General features: G+C 43.5%; 1 protein-coding gene across 4 annotated transcripts in view; it reads left to right on the top strand.

The window, feature by feature from the left end:
* Positions 1 to 6,168: 6,168 nt before the first annotated feature.
* The window catches only part of ASXL1 (ASXL transcriptional regulator 1), a 32,899-nt gene continuing 20,404 nt past the window's right edge, over positions 6,169 to 18,663 (top strand). For all 4 annotated transcript variants that reach the window (XM_056549333.1, XM_056549335.1, XM_056549334.1 and 1 more), the window contains exon 1: positions 6,169 to 6,419. In XM_056549333.1, the coding sequence (XP_056405308.1) occupies positions 6,363 to 6,419 (57 nt within the window). In that variant the 5' untranslated portion in view covers positions 6,169 to 6,362. The remainder of the gene's footprint in view (positions 6,420 to 18,663) is intronic.

The following is an 18,663-nucleotide window of genomic DNA, read 5'->3' as shown; positions in this document are numbered from 1 at the left end:
TTCACCCGAAACCATTTTGGGTCCCGGGAATTTTAAGTGTATGTGTTTGAACCCCTTGTCATATGCCTGAAGAAGAGTCTGGCACAAGACTCGAAACTATTGTTGCGAATAAACTCCCTTTTTATTCTATGGATCTGCCTGCATAAGATTCAGTACTCTACTAGGAGGGGAAGCGCCCGGAACCCAGTCCTCCTTTTATGTGTCCCAGGCCTTTGGTTCACATTATTCCAGACTGTATCAGAAATGCTAAGTGACTAGCTCACTCAGAGAGGACTTCAGGAGCTGCTGACCTCATCTTCACCGAGCGATACTACATGCAGATATAGGTGTTGTGCCCTGAGCATGACCACTTCTGGTAAGCCTACCTAATTATCCTAAGGGGCTCACCTGTCTGAACCATCCGCACTAGGAGCGCACCTCTTTTTGTCTTTTTCTCTACATGAGGATCTAAGGGGCATTGAAGGTGACACTGATATGGAGTTCTAGGAAGCACCGTTGCCCACTATTGTTGGGATACTAACTGGTACAGTGATCCCTCATCTTACAATGGCCTCAACATACAATAGTTTCAACATACAATAGTCTTTTCTGGACCATTGTAACTTGAAACCAGACTCAACATACAATACTACAGACAGTCCAGATCTGTGAAACATGTCAATGGCTGGAAGAACCGACCAATCAGAATGGGCATTCACTGATAAAACCTCTGTATTACTGGTCTGGTAGCGCCCCCTACAGTACAGGGAGGTATTACATGTTCTGGACTATTCTTTACCTGTATTACTGAAGTGTATGCACTGACTGGTGTCTAATAGCGCCCCCCCTTGTCTGGTTGGGGGAGAGCGGGGGGTTTATCTTTTATTTTTGTGTGTTTGTGTTTTGTGTATTATGTAAAAATGTACAATAAAAAAATTTCAGATTTAAAAAAAAATAGCGCCCCCTACAGAACAGGGAGGTATTATATGTTCTGTACTACTCTTTACCTGTATTACTGAAGTGTATGCACTGACTGGTGTCTAATAGCGTCCCCCTACAGTACAGGGAGGAATTACATGTTCTGTACTGCTCTTTACCTGGGCCAGGGTTACCTGCTCCTTTGGACACCAGGTGAAAGCGGCTCCATGTTCCTTTTTTAGGACATTGTGTGTACTGTACAGGACCCCCAAAGAAGCTCCTGTCCTCTACATTGACCAGTGTTTCCCAAGCAGGGTGCCCCCAGCTGTTGCAAAACTACAACTCCCAGCATGCCCGGAAAGCCAAAGGCTGTTATCTACTTATTTTTCTTTAACTCTCAATTTTTCCTATTTTTGATGACATTTTGGTGCCTTTAGAACCAATTACCAGGTTTCCATAGTTCTGGTCTCAACATACAATGGTTTCAACAAACAACAGTCGTCCCAGAACCAATTAATATTGTAACTTGAGGGACCACTGTAGTTTTCTATTATGGAGACTGCTATATGGCTCCAAAGGACTTCATGGTTTCTTCTTAATAGAACATTTTATGGGGGTACCGGGGTTCATCCTATGTGGGACCTTAGGGACACTGGGTCATACTTTTTTTTTTTCGGGACTAGTGAAAACCAAGTGGTACTAGCTATGGTGGATCTATGGGGTACTGTGACTAGCAATGGGGACTTGTAGCTACTGTTGTGGGGCAGTGCTAGGATGTAATGAGGGGGTACAGTTGGGTCTTATTTATTTGGCTGCATTTGTGTTTTTGTTGCATCAGTCGATCATGGTAGAGAGTAGGAGAATAAAATATTTCTTGTGGGAAAACCTTATGTCTTGCTGCAGCGCTGCATCTCCTGTAACAAGGGAACAGACAAAATCCAGTATTAACCCCTGGTAGTGAATGGGAAGACTGCCTCCTGAATCCTCCCATTCACTACCAGGAAGCAGAGATCTTGAAAATGGTAAAAAAAAAAAAACTACACAAATGGAGGAATTTATGATTGGTTCTATTCTGGTGGTAAGTTTTAATCTCATTTAGAATTATTCAAGAAAATCACTTGACTGTAGTGTGGCATGTTTAGCTTTTTGCAGCGGTCGCTCATTTATCAACTGCGACTGTCGCAGAATTGTTGCACAAACACTCCCGTTATTTTTTTTAATGAAATGTGTGGTCCAAAAGACAGGGCCACACTTACAGACTTGTTTACATCGAAGTTACTTGGCTATATATGAAGAACATGCACTTCTTCAATAAATGTGGGGAATTCACATGAGTTCATGGGCCAAGTTCTGGAGATAGTGGGGGGGGGGGGGCAGTGGTCTGGGTCCCTGCCGCTTAGGGTTGACACCTGTCCGGTATTTTACCAGCACAGCAGTTATTTTGGCCACCCTGCCAGTATTTTTATATTAAAAGTACCGGCAATGCAATGGCTGGTATTTATCCAACCAATCCTCCAACTCCCGGAATGTTGCACCATAAACTATACCAGTGTTTCCCAACCAGAGCGCCTCCAGCTGTTGCAAAACTACAACTCCCAGCATGCCCGGACAGACGTTGGCTGTCCGGGCAGGCTGGGAATTGTAGTATTGCAACAGCTGGAGGTGCTCTGGTTGGGAATCACTGACCTATACTATATACTAGGGATCGACCGATATCGTTTTTTTAGGGCCGATACCGATAATCGGTGGAGGTTAGGGCCGATAACTTATACCGATATTCCGGTATAAGTTATCGGCTATTTAACCCCCCGTGACACCGCTGCAGATCATTGATTTAAAGCAGGCGCTTTAAATCAATGCATTGCAGGGGCTTTTGCGGTGCCATAGGTCGCTGCCGCTACCACCCGCTCCTCTCCCCCTACCTGTCAGGGTGGTCGGGCCATCCATCGTTCCTGTAGTGTACGGGGGCGTTCCGGGTGAACCGGTCCGAGCTGTCCTTCTTCTCCGGCGGTCATCTTCTCCACTCCGGGCAGGCTCCGGCCTAGTACGCTGCATAGACGCCGCTGCGCAGTGACGCCCGTGCGCAGCGACGCACCTGGCATCGCGGCGTCTATGCAGCGCACTAGGCCGGAGCCTGCCCGGAGTGGAGAAGATGACCGCCAGAGAAGGACAGCCCGGACCGGTTCACCCGGAATGCCCCCGGACACTACAGGAACGATGGATGGCCCGGACCACCCCCATTACGGGTAAGTTTAATTTTTTTTTTTATTGACTCTGAGGGTGGAGGAGGGGCCCGACCGGTATAGCGGTATGGGCAAAAATTGCGGTGCGGGGCATTATCGGCAAGGTAATTGCCGATACCGATAATGCCCAAAATCGTGATTATCGGCCGATAATATCGGCCATACCGATAATCGGTCGATCCCTACTATATACTACTATATAGTCCAACATGCTGGGAGTTGTAGTTTTGCAGCAGCTGGAGGCACCCCTGACTGGGAAACACTGACCTATACTATATACTACTATATAGTCCAATAGGGGTGTAAGAAAAAATCGATTCACTCGATTATCGCAATTTTTCATTTTGCGATACTGTATCGATTCAAAATATTTTTGCATCGATCCTTTTATGTATGTGGAATTCGTATCTCCAGACGCCCGGGACATGCAGTTCAGGGCGCCAGGCAGGTGAATTTTTCCGGCTCGTGCAAGCAGGGCCGGACCTGACAAGCGCGGCGGCGCTCTGGGTGTATGGAGCGGGCTCACGACTCCTGCCGGCTCCATACTCTGCGGCCCCCAGCTGATTTCAGTAGCCGGGGGCCGCCGCTAATAGCCAGCATGCGGCAATCGCCGTGGATGGCTATTAACTTTTTAGATCGCCGCTATCAAAGCTGACAGCGGCGTTTAAAGGGACATGTGTATGCTCCCTGGTGGGCTAGTGGGGTGTCCCCCCGCGATCGCGGGCGGGCGATCCACTGTGGAGGTAGCCGGCAGGCTTACCTCTGCTTCCTGCTGTCTGTGGCTCTGTCATTGATTGACCCTGGCTTGACTAGGCTCTATCAATGGATCGCAGATCAATGGAGTTCAATAGAACTCTATTCATCTGTTGGGGAATCTAATGATTCCTCCTAAAAGTCTAATAAAGTGTAAAAAAAAAAAAAAAAGTTTTAATAAAAGTGTAAAGGACATTGTTGTTGAGACAGAATCAAGATATATCGTCTCGTAAACAGAATCCGGATATATCGGGATATATCGTATCGTCATACGTGTATCGCGATATGTATTGTATCGTCAAATTCTTGCCAATTCACACCCCTATAGTCCAACATGCCGAGAGTTGTAGTTTTGCAGCAGCTGGAGGCACCCCTGGTTGGGAAACACTGACCTATACTATGTACTACTATATAGTCCAACATGCTGGGAGCTGTAGTTTTCGTTTAGGGCAGCTACTGAGCCACAGGCTGTATCAGGGCATGCTGGGAGTTGTAGTTAGTAACTAACTGCAGCTCCCGAATTTAATTTAAAAAAAAATCGATCAAAAAGTCACATCAAAACATGTTATAAGGGTCAGAATAGGACATTTCCCGCGCAAATGTTTATCCTGTGATGCTACGCATATGTAATTATGCAAATTAGCATATCCGGTATTTTTTTTTTTTTTTTTTTTTTTTTTTTTGCAAGAAAGGTGGCAACCCTACTGCTGCTGGACTCTTACGACTTGACTTTTATCCCTCATCCTGTGGATTTGGGACAAGTTCAGTTCCCCAGACTACCCCTCTAAGGCTGCATTCACACCACGTTTTTGCTATACAGTTCCTGTATAAGGTTTTTGATGAAAAACGGATTCCTCAAAACCTGACTAAACTGTATCCAAACGTGTGTACAAATTTCAACCCCTATACAGTTAAAAACCGTATACGGTTTTAAAAAATGATGTCCGGTTACATCCGTTTTTTTAAGAAAAAAAGTATACGTTTTTAACTTTTCACTCCATTATGAATAAAGTTTCACTTGTTTGTTTGAAATTCCAAGGGAAAAAACTGCAAAGTCAAAAACCATATAGTGAAAACCAGATGGAACCGTATGCACACGGTTCTGTATGGTTCCCATTAACTCCCATGTTTAAAAAAAAAGTAAACGGTTTAAGGCTGGGTTCACACTAAGATTTTCAAATACGGTAACTGTATACGGTTTTCCGCAAAAAAACGTATACGTAAAGAGAATGCATTGTAAACCGTATTCCAAATGTTGTGTACGGTTGCATCCGTTTTGCCTCAGATACGATTTTGCCGATTTTTCAAAATCATTTTTGCCTCCGGTTGAAAAAACGTATGCAGTTAGTTTAACATTGTTGTCTATGAGAACTGTACACAGAATTTCAGAATACGGTTGCACACGGTTTTTCTAATGCGTTTTTGGAGTTGACATATGCGCAGAAGGAATTTCAATAGAACAATAGTAACTTTATTAAATTGCTTGAAAACGAATTCCAACAAAATAGCAAAACCGTTGGCAAAAACGGATGCAAATGGATAGAACTGTACATATGTTTTGGAACCGTATACGGTTGTATATGGTTACATACGGTTTTTGACATGTTTTTTAGCTGAAAACCGTATACGGTAACCATATTTGAAAGACGTGTTGTGAACCTAGCCTTATACAGTTTTTCACCCGGAACAAAAACCGTGGTTTTGGGTACAGGAAAAAAAAACTGACAACCGTACATGATGCAAAACGGACACAACCTGACGCATCTTTTGGCATACGGTTTTCAATGGAGAGTCAATGCATTTGGTTTTCAATACGTTCCTTACGGTTTTCACATAGAAAACGTATACGGGAATTGTATTGCAAAAATTGTATTGCAAAAACGTGGTGTGAATGCAGCCTAAGAGTGGTCTGCCTTGGTGTGGATCTATCTCCAAAAGCCAATGATTTCAAGGACATGCTCACAACACCAATAATAAAACGCAGTAAACACTGATTACATGATTTTTCTCAATAGGCATAAAAACCGCATCATAAGTCTAGACTTTTCAGAGTCGCATCATGTAAACAATGTCAATCGCTGCGCAAGCTTTATAACACTACGGATGATGCATTAAGGTGGGAGGAGCGTCGTTTCCTCCTTTCAGCGCCGATTCTTTTCGTCACGTGATGATTGCCCCCCCCCACCCTTCTCTGCGCAGTTAGGTGGTGACGTCAAGGTGGGCGGTTACAATCTCGCGAGATGTGTGGTTTGCGCGCCTGCCAATGCCCTGCATCGGTCCCGCCCACGTGTTTTCCTGAGGCGGAGCGGAAGTGATTGTCGTATTGCATTGTGGGGAGTGTGGTTCCGGTGTGTAGAAGCTGCCCGGGCCGGAGCAGACTACAACTCCCATAATCCTAGTACCGAGCGACCTCTGCGGATACTGAGCTCACCCGGAGACCCCCGCAGACCCGCCCGGTGACCGGACAACATGAGAGACAGACAAAAGCGCCGCAGGGAACGCACGTGGGCCGAGGCCGCCAAGATGGTACCGACAGGGGCGGGGGCGGAAACCGAGTTTAGGGGGGGGGGGGGGGGGTTATATGAGGAGCCATGATGAAAGGGAGGGGGGGGTTGTAAGAGTACACTGGGGGGCAATCTTGAGGCTGATCAGTGGTGATATTAAGGAGCTGAGGGGTTTATTATGGGGGTGGTGAGGGGAATGTTGGGGGACTTCACCTAGAAGACACAATGGAACTTATGGGAAAGAATAAGGGGACATGAGTAGGTTTATTATAAGGGTGAGTTATTGTGGGGGAGGGGCATATAAAGATTAATAACATGAGCTCCAAAATATATTTGAAGTGTAAGACATGGTTCCTGCAATTCCCAACTGTGGGGCGCAGATCCCCCTAGTGACATCTGCAATATATGTACTCACAGCATCAAACGTTTCACATGACGTATCCTGTATTATACTCCAGAGCTGCACTCACTATTCTGCTGGTGCATTCACTATGTAAATACAATACATTACTTATCCTATACTGATCCTGAGATATATCCTGTATTATACCCCAGAGCTGTACTCACTATTCTGCTGGTGGGGGTCACTGTGTACATACATTACATTACTTATCCTGTACTGATCCTGAGTTATATCCTGTATTATACTCCAGAGCTGTACTCGCTATTCTGCTGGTGGAGTCACTGTGTACATACATTACATTACTTATCCTGTACTGATCCTGAGTTATATCCTGTATTATACTCCAGAGCTGTACTCACTATTCTGCTGGTGGAGTCAGTGTGTACATACATTACATTACTTATCCTGTACTGATCCTGAGATATATCCTGTATTATACCCCAGAGCTGCACTCACTATTCTGCTGGTGGAGTCACTATGTACATACAGTCAGGTCCATAAATATTGTGACATCGACACAATTCTAACCTTTTTGGCTCTATACACCATCACAATGGATTTGAAATGAAACGAACAAGATTTCCTTTAACTGCACTCTGTCAGCTTTCATTTGAGGGTATTTAATCAGGTGAATGGTGTAGGAATAACAACAGTTTGCAAATGTGCCTCCCACTTGTTAAGGGACCAAAACTAATGGGACAATTAGCTTCTCAGCTGTTCCATGTCCAGGTGTGTGTTCCCTCATTATCCCAATTACAATGAGCAGATAATAGGTCCAGAGTTGATTTCAAGTGTGCTATTTGCATTTGGAATATGTTGCTGTCAACTCTCAAGATGTGATCCAAAGAGCTGTCACTATCAGTGAAGCAAGCCATCATTAGGCTGAAAAAAAAAAAAAACAAACCCATCAGAGAGATAGCCAAAACATTAGGCGTGGCCAAAACAACTGTTTGGAACGTTCTTAAAAAGAAGGAACACAGGGTAGACCAAGGAAAACAACTGTGGAGGATGAAGAACACTCTCCAGGAGGTAGGTGTATGTGTGTCAAAGTTAACAATCAGAAGACTTCACCAGAGTGAATACAGGGGGTTCACCACAAGATGGAAACCATTGGTGAGACTCAAAAACAGGAAGGCCAAATTAGAGTTTGCCAAATGACATCTAAAAAAGCCTTCACAGTTCTGGAACAACATCCTCTGGACAGATGAGACCAAGATCAACTTGTACCAGAGTGATGGGAAGATAAGAGTATGGAGAAGGAAAGGAACATGATCCTAAGCATACACCTCATCAGTGAAGCATGGTGGTGGTAGTGTCATGGCATAGTGGGCCTGTATGGTGCCAATGGAACTGCTTCTCTTGTATTTATTGATGATGTGACTGCTGACAAAAGCAGCAGGATGAATTCTGAAGGGTTTCGGGGAATATTATCTACACATATTCAGCAAAATGCTTCAGAACTCATTGGACGGCGCTTCATAGTGCAGATGGACAATGACCCAAAGCAAACTGCAAAAGCAACCAAGAAGTTTTTTAAGGGAAAGAAGTGGAATGTTATGCAATGGCCAAGTCAATAACCTGACCTGAATCCGATTGAGCAGCATTTCACTTTCTGAAGACAAAACTGAAGGGAAAATGCCCCAAGAACAAGCAGGAACTGAAGAAAATTACAGTAGGGGCCGGGCAGAGCATCACCAGGGATGAAACCCAGCAATGTCTGCTGATGTCTATGCGTTCCAGACTTCAGGCTGTAATTGACTGCAACCAAGTTTTAAAAATGTAAAGTTTGATGTATGATTATTATTCTTTCCCATTACTTTTGGTCCCTTAAGGATTGAGCGTTTTCCATTTTTGTACTTTCGTTTTTTCCTCCTCACCTTTAAAAAAAAAAAAAAAATCATAACCCTTTCAATTTTGCGCCTAAAAATCTATATGATGGCTTATTTTTTGCGCCACCAATTCTACTTTGTAATGACATCAGTCATTTTACCCAAAAATCTACAGCAAAACAGGAAAAAAAAATTGTGCCCCAAAATTGAAGAAAAAACGACATTTTGTAACACTTGGGGGCTTCCGTTTCTACACAGTACATTTTTCAGTAAAAATGACACCTTATCTTCTGTAGGTCCATACGATTAAAATGATACCCTACTTATATAGGTTTGATTTTGTTCTACTTCTGGAAAAAAATCATAACATGCAGGAAATTTTATACATCTAAAATTTTCGTCTTCTGACCCCTATAACGTTTATTTTTCCGCGTATGGGGTGGTATGGTGGCTATTTTTTTGCGCTGTGATCTGAAGTTTTTAGCGTTGCCATTTTTGTATTGCTCAGCCTTTTTGAGCGCTTTTTATTCATTTTTTACATCACATTAAAAGTGACCAAAAATACCCTATTTAGGACTTTGGAATTTTTTTGCGCACACGCCATTGACCGCGGTTTGATTAATTATATATTTTTATACAATATGTATAAATGTGTATCGGCGCCCTAATAATAAAAACTACAAGTAATAGAGGCTCATTTACTAAAATCCTGATGGGGAGTGTACTTGGAATCTCTGCCCAGAGGGAAGTTCTTGTCTCCCCTGGAAGGAGAAAAGTATATATAGTCCATTGACCACTGTATCAGGAGCAGGATGATGACATGCAAAATAACTCTCCTGGTCCGGCTCAACTTACTCCTAAAATCCTATAGACCAAGTGTATCCTCCTCGTAGGATGCAGAATGCACGGCTAGAGTAAAAAAATCGATCACTCTTGTTCCTTTCTTACTTAGTCCCTTATATTGTGCTACATTATAGAATAGGTAATGATATGGTTAATCCGAGAGTCCTAACTATATCCAGTATAACATACACGCAGATTTAAAAATACCTTTAAGATCCAGCAAAGCTGTAAGTCCGTGTCCTTGATAGTGTGGAGCTTGTCCCGTTGTACTTGCTTTTTGTGCTTGGAGTAGTTTTTAGGAGTCCGTGGCTCCAGTCAGCCTATTAGCCGGGAGATCTGCCCCGGCCAGTGGCGTCTCACCGGCTTGATGTACTCTTGGTGGATTACGGAGTGCTGTGACTTAGCGCTGCGAGTGACGTCACTACTACAGGGAGAGCGCGAGGCCAAAAACCACGGACTCCTGAAAACTTCTCCAAGTACAACGGGACAAGCTCCACACTATCAAGGACACGGACTTACAGCTTTGCTGGATCTTAAAGGTATTTTTAAATCTGCGTGTATGTTATACTGCATTTAGTTAGGATTAACCATATCGTTACCTATTCTATATGTAGCACAATATAAGGGACTAAGTAAGAAAGGAACAAGAGCGTTGATCGATTTTTTTTTTTTTTTTTTTTTTTTTTTTTTTTTTTTTTTTTACTCTAGCCGTGCATTCTGCATCCTACGAGGAGGATACACTTGCTCTATAGGATCTTAGGAGTAAGTTGAGCAGGACCAGGAGAGTTATTTTGCATGTCATCATCCTGCTCCTGATACAGTGGTCAATGAACTATATATACTTTTCTCCTTCCAGGGGAGACAAGAGCTTCTCTCAGGGCAGAGATTCCAAGTACACTCCCCATCAGGATTTTAGTAAGTGAGCCTCTATTATTACTTGTAGTTTTTATCAGAGCGCTGATAGACACAGAGATATATATATATATATATATATATATATATATATATATATATATATTATAAAAATATTATATTGTATACAGCTCAATTTTTTTGTGGTTTTAGCTGAGATCCACCTGTTGTATCTAGGCACGATCTATTCAGCGATGGTGTTATCTTCTCATTTTGTTATACACAATATATTTTTATAATTCGGACATTTCCGCACGCAGCGATACCACATATGTTTTTATTTTTATGTACACTTTTTTTTTTAAATGAGAAGAGGAGGGTGATTCAAACTTTTATTGGGGGGGGGGGTTAAATGATCTTCACTTTTTTTTTTTTTTTTTTTGCAGTGTTATAGCTCCCATAGGTAGCTATGACACTGCACACACTGATCTTTTACATTGATCAATGGTTTCTCATAGGAAACCATTGATCAATGATTCTTCCGATTGACTGCTTATGCCTGGATCTCAGGCACTGAGCAGTCATTCGGCAATCGGACACCAGGAGGCAGGTAACGGGACCCTCCTGCTATTCGGGATGATGCGATTTCGCCGCAGCGATCCTGAGCTGACCGGCAACGCTACTTTTACTTTAGATGCGGTGTTCAATTTTGACCGCTGCTTCTAAAGGGTTAATAGCGCACGGCACCGCGCGCTATTAGCCACGGGTCCCGGCTGTTGTTAGAGGCATGGCACCGCGTACTAGAACGGGAGCGGACTCAAGACCTACAGGTACGCCCTGAGTCCTTAAGGGGTTAACAAGTGGGATGCACATATGGAAACTTTTGTAATTCCTACACCGTTCACCTGATTTTGATGTAAACTCAAATTTAAAGCTGACAGTCTGCAGTTTAAGCAAATCTTGTTTGTTTCATTTCAAATAGAATAGTGTATAGAGCCAAAAATATTAGAATTGTGTATGTCCTAATATTTATGGACCTGACTGTACATTATACTATGTATCTAGTACTGATCCTGAGTTATATCCTGTATTATACTCCAGAACTGTACTCACTATTCTGCTGGTGATGTCACTGTGTACATGCATTACTTATCCTGTACTGATCCTGAGTTATATCCTGTATTATACTCCAGAACTGTACTCACTATTCTGCTGGTGATGTCACTGTGTACATTACATTACTTATCCTCTACTGATCCTGAGTTATATCCTGTATTATACTTCAGAGCTGTACTCACTATTCTGCTGGTGGCTCACTGTGTACATACATTACTTATCCTGTACTGATCCTGAGTTATATCCTGTATTATACTCCAGAACTGTACTTGCTATTCTGCTGGTGGGGTCACTGTGTACATGTATTACATTACTTATTATGTACTGATCCTGAGTTATATCTTGTATTATACTCCAGAGCTGTACTCACTATTCTGCTGGTGGAGTCACTGTATACATACATTACATAACTTGTCCTGTACTGATCCTGAGTTATATCCTGTATTATACTCCAGAGCTGTACTCACTATTCTGCTGGTGGGGTCACTGTGTACGTACATTACTTATCCTGTACTGATCCTGAGTTATATCCTGTATTATACCCCAGAGCTGTACTCACTATTCTGCTGGTGAGGTCACTGTGTACATACATTACATTACTTATCCTGTACTGATCCTGAGTTATATCCTGTATTATACTCCAGAGCTGTACTCACTATTCTGCTGGTGGGGTCACTGTGTACATACATTACTTATCCTGTACTGATCCTGAGTTATATCCTGTATTATACCCTAGAGCTGTACTCACTATTCTACTGGTGGACTCACTTGTGTACACACATTACATTACTTATCCTGTACTGATCCTGAGTTATATCCTGTATTATACCCCAGAGCTGTACTCACTATTCTGCTGGTGGACTCACTTGTGTACACACATTACATTACTTATCCTGTACTGATCCTGAATTATATCCTGTATTATACCCCAGTGCTGCACTCACTATTCTACTGGTGGACTCACTTGTGTACACACATTACATTACTTATCCTGCACTGATCCTGAGTTATATCCTGTATTACACTTGAGAGCTGCACTCATTCTCTTACTGGCTCTTACTGAAAGCAGTCTAATAAAAGATTGCAAATACCCCCTAACAGCTTTACTGAGTTCCTATGATGCAGGGGCACTCAATTTACTGCTGTATTAGGGATGAAGATGTTGCTAAACCAGCAGGGAATGCTGGGCGATTTCTGCTCTCAAGTTGTATTATAGTTACTGCATTAAAGGAGAACAGTCAGCTTTCTCCCCCCGCACTAACCAGTGGTACTGGCTGGTAGTGTGGGGGACGCTGATCCGTTTGATCCTTACCATGCCCGGATTCACTGCGCCGTTCAGCCGAAATCTATTTTTAGTATATGCAAATGAGGTGCTAATTGGCATCGGCAGGGCTAACTGGCACTCTGACATCAGTGCCGATGGCCGCAGTGCCGCCCAGCTCATCAATATTCCTCCCTCTTCTCCCCCCTCTGTAATGAAGAGGGAGGGGAGGAATATTGATGAGCTGGGCGGCGCTGCGGCCATCAGCACGGACGTCAGAGTGCCAGTTAGCACCTCATTTGCGTATACCAAAAATATAAGATTTTTGGCCGCACGGCACTGTGGATCCAGGCACTGTAAGCATCAAACTGATCAGCGTCCCCCACACTACCAGCCAGTACCGCTAGTTAGTGCGGGGGGAGAAAGCTGACAGGTTTCCTTTAATAGCCATGTGATAAATAAAACAGAAAAATATCGGGTGATCAGCAGTTGTGCCCCTCTGATCATTGAGTTATGGTGGAATCCCTTAGGTATGTTCCTTACCGTTGTGTACCACTTGTAGGGATAGAATGAATGAGCAATAGGGTTTTATTAACCCCTTCAGGGCTGAGTGTTTTATAGTTTTTGCACTTTCATTTTTTCCTCATTACCTTTTAAAAATCATAACCCCTTTCCATTTTGCACCTAAAAATCCACATTATGGCTTATTTTTGCACCACTAATTCTACTTTGTAATGACGTCAGTCATTTTACCCAAAAATCTACGACAAAACAAAAAAAAATAATTGTGCGACAAAATTGAAGAAAAAACACCATTTTGTAAATTTTGGGGTCTTCCGTTTCTACGCAGTAAATTTTTCGGTAAAAGTGACACATTCTCTTTATTCTGTAGGCCCATATGATTAAAATGATACCCTACTTATATAGGTTTGATTTTGTCGTACTTCTGGAAAAAATCATAACTACATGCAGGAACATTAATACGTTTTAAAAGCATCATTTTCTGACCCCTATGACTTTATTTTCCCGCATACGAGGCGGTATTAGGGCTCATTTTTTGCGCCCTTATCCTGAGTTTTTAGCGGTATCATTTTTGTATTGATCGGACTTCTTGAACGCTTTTTATGCCATTGACCGTGCGGTTTGAGTAACAACAATATATTTTTATAGCTCGGACATTTACGCACGCGACGATACCACATATGTTTGTTTTATTATGGGTACGTATTTTTTTATATGGAATTTGGGAAAAGGGGGGGGTGATTAAAATGTATAATAAGGAAGGGGTTAATGGGTGTATTTTAAACTCTTTTTTTTTTTTTTTTTTTTTTTTTTTTTTTTACACTTTTAGTCCCCTTAGGGGACTTTTATGAGGAATCAAATGATTCCTCCAAAAGATTAATGTGGCTCCATAGAACCACATTGATCTGTGTGCTCTGCGCTCAATTGATAAAGCCTGGTCCTGCCAGGCTTTATCATTCACAGTGCAGCAGCCAGCAGAGGAACAGCGCTAAGCCTTCCGGCTACCTCTACAATGGATCACCTTTGACAGTGGCGATCTAAAGGGTTAATTGCCGATCTCCGCATGTCTGCTATTATCGCCGCCCCCCAGCTACAGGAATCAGCTGGGGGCCGGCCGGTATGATGCGGGCTTGAGTCGGGAGCCAACGCCGTACAACGGTTGCCGTCTCAGGACGAGCCGGCTCGTCTTTAGACGGCAACCAGTTAAACTGCTCCTTGGGACCCCAATACTGGAACACCGTGACTGTATAAACAATGGACCCTAAAGGCATTACACAGTCACATGACTAATTAATGTAGCACCTTTCATGGGGTCCTGCGACAATTACTGTGCCATTCCCACCGCCTGAAGTAATTCAGACTCTGCAGCTAAGTGGTATTCCTGATCACGATGTCTCTAAACCCCTTAAATTATAGATACAGGTTAACCGCACCTCAAGGATACTACTGGGCACACAATGAAAATGAGTAGAAACAGTTTCTGTGAAAAAAGTGGACTATTTATTAAAATTAAGTTACCTAAAATGAGCATGAAATATAACATTATTAGAGCGAATGAATTAAATTACAATTATTATGCCATTGGGCCCTAATGGCAAAAAAATATAAGATAATAGGTGTAGTACTGCCGATAATAAAAGTCTGCAATTAAGTTTGGTGCAAAAAAGCAGATAATCCGGAGGAAACTGATAATCCGGCAATTGGATGTTATATGTTTTTAAGTCTCTGCGGAGGTTAAAACATGCTGCCCGTAGTCTTTGCACAAAAGAATGATTTTCTCACCGCATCCAGAGCTGCTGGTCCCGTACTGCGACGGGCCGGTGTTGGCAGATCCTGCGGTTGCTGGAAGGTCACTGGCGGTTGTTAAATATAGAGATCCTCATGAGCCTGCAGAGCTCTGGCATGAGACTCCTCTGTGCGGGGTCCGTACTGGCAGTGTGCCCGTGTTGGTGTGTCGGACCCTCGCTGTAGAACTTGTAGCAGGATACTCGTGGTGAGAGCGGACAAACTGGAAGTACACCCGGTGGGGAGGACAGCTTATTTGGGAAACGGGTGCAGTGGGCGGTAGGGCTGGGCGGTATGACCAAATATGTGTATCATGGTATTTTTTTTAACTTACGGTGGTTCCACGGTATACAACTGTGTATTTTCACCCGCCCCAATCATGTGACCCGCGGTGTTCGGCTACCCATCCCCCCCCCCCCCCCCCCGCCAGCACTGTTCTGCTCCCCCCAATTAATGATCAGCCCAGCGGGGTACTACTCACATATGTCACCTTCAAGCACTGCCCTCCTCCTCTATGTTGGGGGCCGCTGACGCTGGAACTCACTGTACGCCAGTGGTCTCCAACCCGTCGGACCTCCAGTTGTTGCAAAACTACAACTCCCAGCATGCTTGGACAGCCAATGGCTGTCCGTACATGCTAGGAGTTGTTGATTTGCAACAGCTGGAGGTCCGCAGGTTGGAGACCACTGCTGTACGCTGTATCCCTATGCCCGGGCTGCAAAAGATACAGAAAATAAACTTTAAACTCACCTATGTTGCCCACACGCTGGGGACTGGAACGTCAGACAGCCGTCAGCCTGTCACCGGCTGGAGCGATGTCCCGCCCCGGCCAGCGATAGGCTGAGCCCACTGTCATGTAAGGAACTCTGGCCGGCTTCTTACATGACAGTGCGCTCAGCCTATCACTGGCCGGGCGGGACATCACTCCTGCCGGTGATAGGCTGACGACTGTCTGACGTTCCAGTCCCCAGCGTGTGGGCAACATAGGTGAGTTTAAAGTTTATTTTCTGTATCTTTTGCAGCCAGGGCATAGGGATACAGCGTACAGCAGTGGTCTCCAACCTGCGGACCTCCAGCTGTTGCAAAACGACAACTCCCAGCATGCCCGGACAGCCGTTTGCTGTCCGGGCATGCAGGGGGTTGTAGTTTTGCAACATCTGGAGGTCTGCAGGTTTGAGACCACTGGCGTACAGTATAGAGCTCCGGCGGCCCCCAACATAGAGGAGGAGGGCAGTGTTTGAAGGTGACATCTGTGAGTAGCACCCCGCTGGGCTGATCATTAATTGGGGGGGGGGGGGGACAGAACAGCGCTGGCGGGTCACATAGGTTTAGTTCCCCGATGTGGGGACAGCGCTGCGCTTGGCTGATAATACATTCCCGAGGGGGAGGGGCTCAACTGGTATTGTGGTATGGGGGAAAATTCATATCATGCAGCCCAAAAAATTCGGTATTCGTTATGAACCGGTTTACCGCCCAGCCCTAGTGGGCGGCCTCCTTTTTTTTTTTTTTTTTTGTATGTCGGCTGGGATAGTCAGCAGTGCTATATTGTATCACTCAATTCAGATTTGGATATAAGCCTCGACGCGTTTCAAGGTGCTAAGAATGACACCTTCCTCAGTAGGCAAATGGTATGATGTAAGCAAATGGTGCCAGAAAGTTACAGATTTGTAAATTACTTCTATTAAAAAATCTTAATTCTTCCAGTACTTATTAGCTGCTGAATACTACAGAGGAACATTTTTTCTTTTGGAACACAGTGCTCTCTGCTGACATCATGACCACAGTGCTCTCTGCTGACATCTCTGTCCATTTTAAGAACTTCCCAGAGTAGGAGAAAATCCCCATAGAAAACATATGCTGCTCTGGACAGTTCCTAAAATGGACAGAGATGTCAGCAGAGAGCACTGTGATCATGTCAGCAGAGAGCTCTGTGTTCCAAAAAGAGAAATTTTTTTTTTCCTCTGTAGTATTCAGCATCTAATAAGTACTGGAAGGATTAAGATATTTTTATATAGAAGTAATTTACAAATCTGTTTAACTTTCTGGCACAAAGCTTGCCACCAGAGTACCCCTTTAATGACACAGCCCATTTTTAGTTTTTTGCATATTTTGTTTTTCCTCCTTGTCTTTTAAGAGACATAACTTTATTTTTTTTTCCCATCCACAACTTTTATTTTGCTATGAAATGTGTGATGCAGTAAAAAATTTTGAGGGTGGGGGATTGATAAGATAACCCGCAAGTTTGCGATTTTTTTATTTATTTTTTATAGGGTACACTTTAGGGTAAAACGGACATTCTCTTTATTCTGTGGGTCAATACCATTAGCATGATTTCTAAAATTAAACACTTTTCTATTGTACTGCTTTTAAAGAGTCAAACTTTTTGCTCTGACTGTTTATAATTGTGCTATTCTGACCCCCTATAACTTTATTTCTCTGTTTATGCTGCTGTATAAGGGCTCATGATGCTCCGTCCTAGAGAGATGGGGGGGTCCCAGAAGTTGGACCCCAGCGATCTAAAGCTTATCCCCTATCCTGCAGATAAGGGATACGTTTTTATACTGTATGTGATACTTTTCCTTTAATGCTATACTATGTTTTTATTGGGAGGGGATTTTTCAATTTCTTTTTTCTTTTTACAACTTTTATGTCCTCCATAGGGGACTATCTATAGCAATCATTAGATTGCATAGACATAGCACTGATCATTGTTATCGGCGATCTCCTGCTTTTGGTCTGCTCGATCTCAGACCCGAGCAGAAGACCCCAGGAGATGGACGTAATCAAGTGAGGGGACCTCCATCCGCCATTATAGGCTATCGGATCCCCGCAGAAGCGCTGCGGGCGATCCGATCATCCATTTGAAGTGCCACAGATGCCGTCATCTGTATTGATCACAGCATCGGAGGGGTTAATGGCAGACATCATCGCTATCACTGATGTCCATTACTGGAAGGTCCCTGGCTGCTGATAGAAGCCGGGACCTGCCGTGCAAGATGTGAGTGCGGTCATGTAAGATGTAAATGTCATGGTGCATTAAAGAGTACCTATCATGAAATAAATTGTCCCTGACTCTACCTGGCACTAACTCTGCGCTTGTTTTTTCTCTGAACACCCCCTGCGTACCGCTTTTTTATTTTATTTTTTACTGTAAATTTTTATTAAAGTTTTTCATTACGGAAATAAAATAATGCAAGATATTTTCTAGCACAAAACATGAGTCAGAAACAGGCACCAGGAAAATATCAGGCAGTAAGTAGGACGACTGAGCAAGGAATTTCACCGGCATCTCTCACAATGCTGTCAATCAGTGCGTATACTTTATGAAATCTCCTGTGTCAGGCCCCTGCAAAACAGAAAAAACTATTCTCTACAAGACAAAACTGACAGAAACAGGACTACACAAATACGACAAGGAAAGTAGGAAAAGGTGGAGGGGAAGCACTAGGAAGGGGGAGGGGGAGAAGGACAGCATCAGAAGAACTACTAAGGTGGTTGCCTATCCGATAACCTATCCCAGGGCTCCCAAACACAGGAAGAGCGGTAAGGAATTAAGTGAGGCGGTAAGTGATTAGAGAGAACGTATCTCCCTGATACTCACTACTAGATCCGTCTCAGGTGGAGGAAGGGGTTGCTTACATCATTTTGCGATAAA

The sequence above is a fragment of the Hyla sarda genome, chromosome 12, assembly GCF_029499605.1.
Source record: "Hyla sarda isolate aHylSar1 chromosome 12, aHylSar1.hap1, whole genome shotgun sequence".
NCBI classification, from domain to species: domain Eukaryota; kingdom Metazoa; phylum Chordata; class Amphibia; order Anura; family Hylidae; genus Hyla; species Hyla sarda.
The sequence above is the reverse complement of the archived record's forward strand: the minus strand, read 5'-3'. Positions and strand labels throughout refer to the sequence as shown.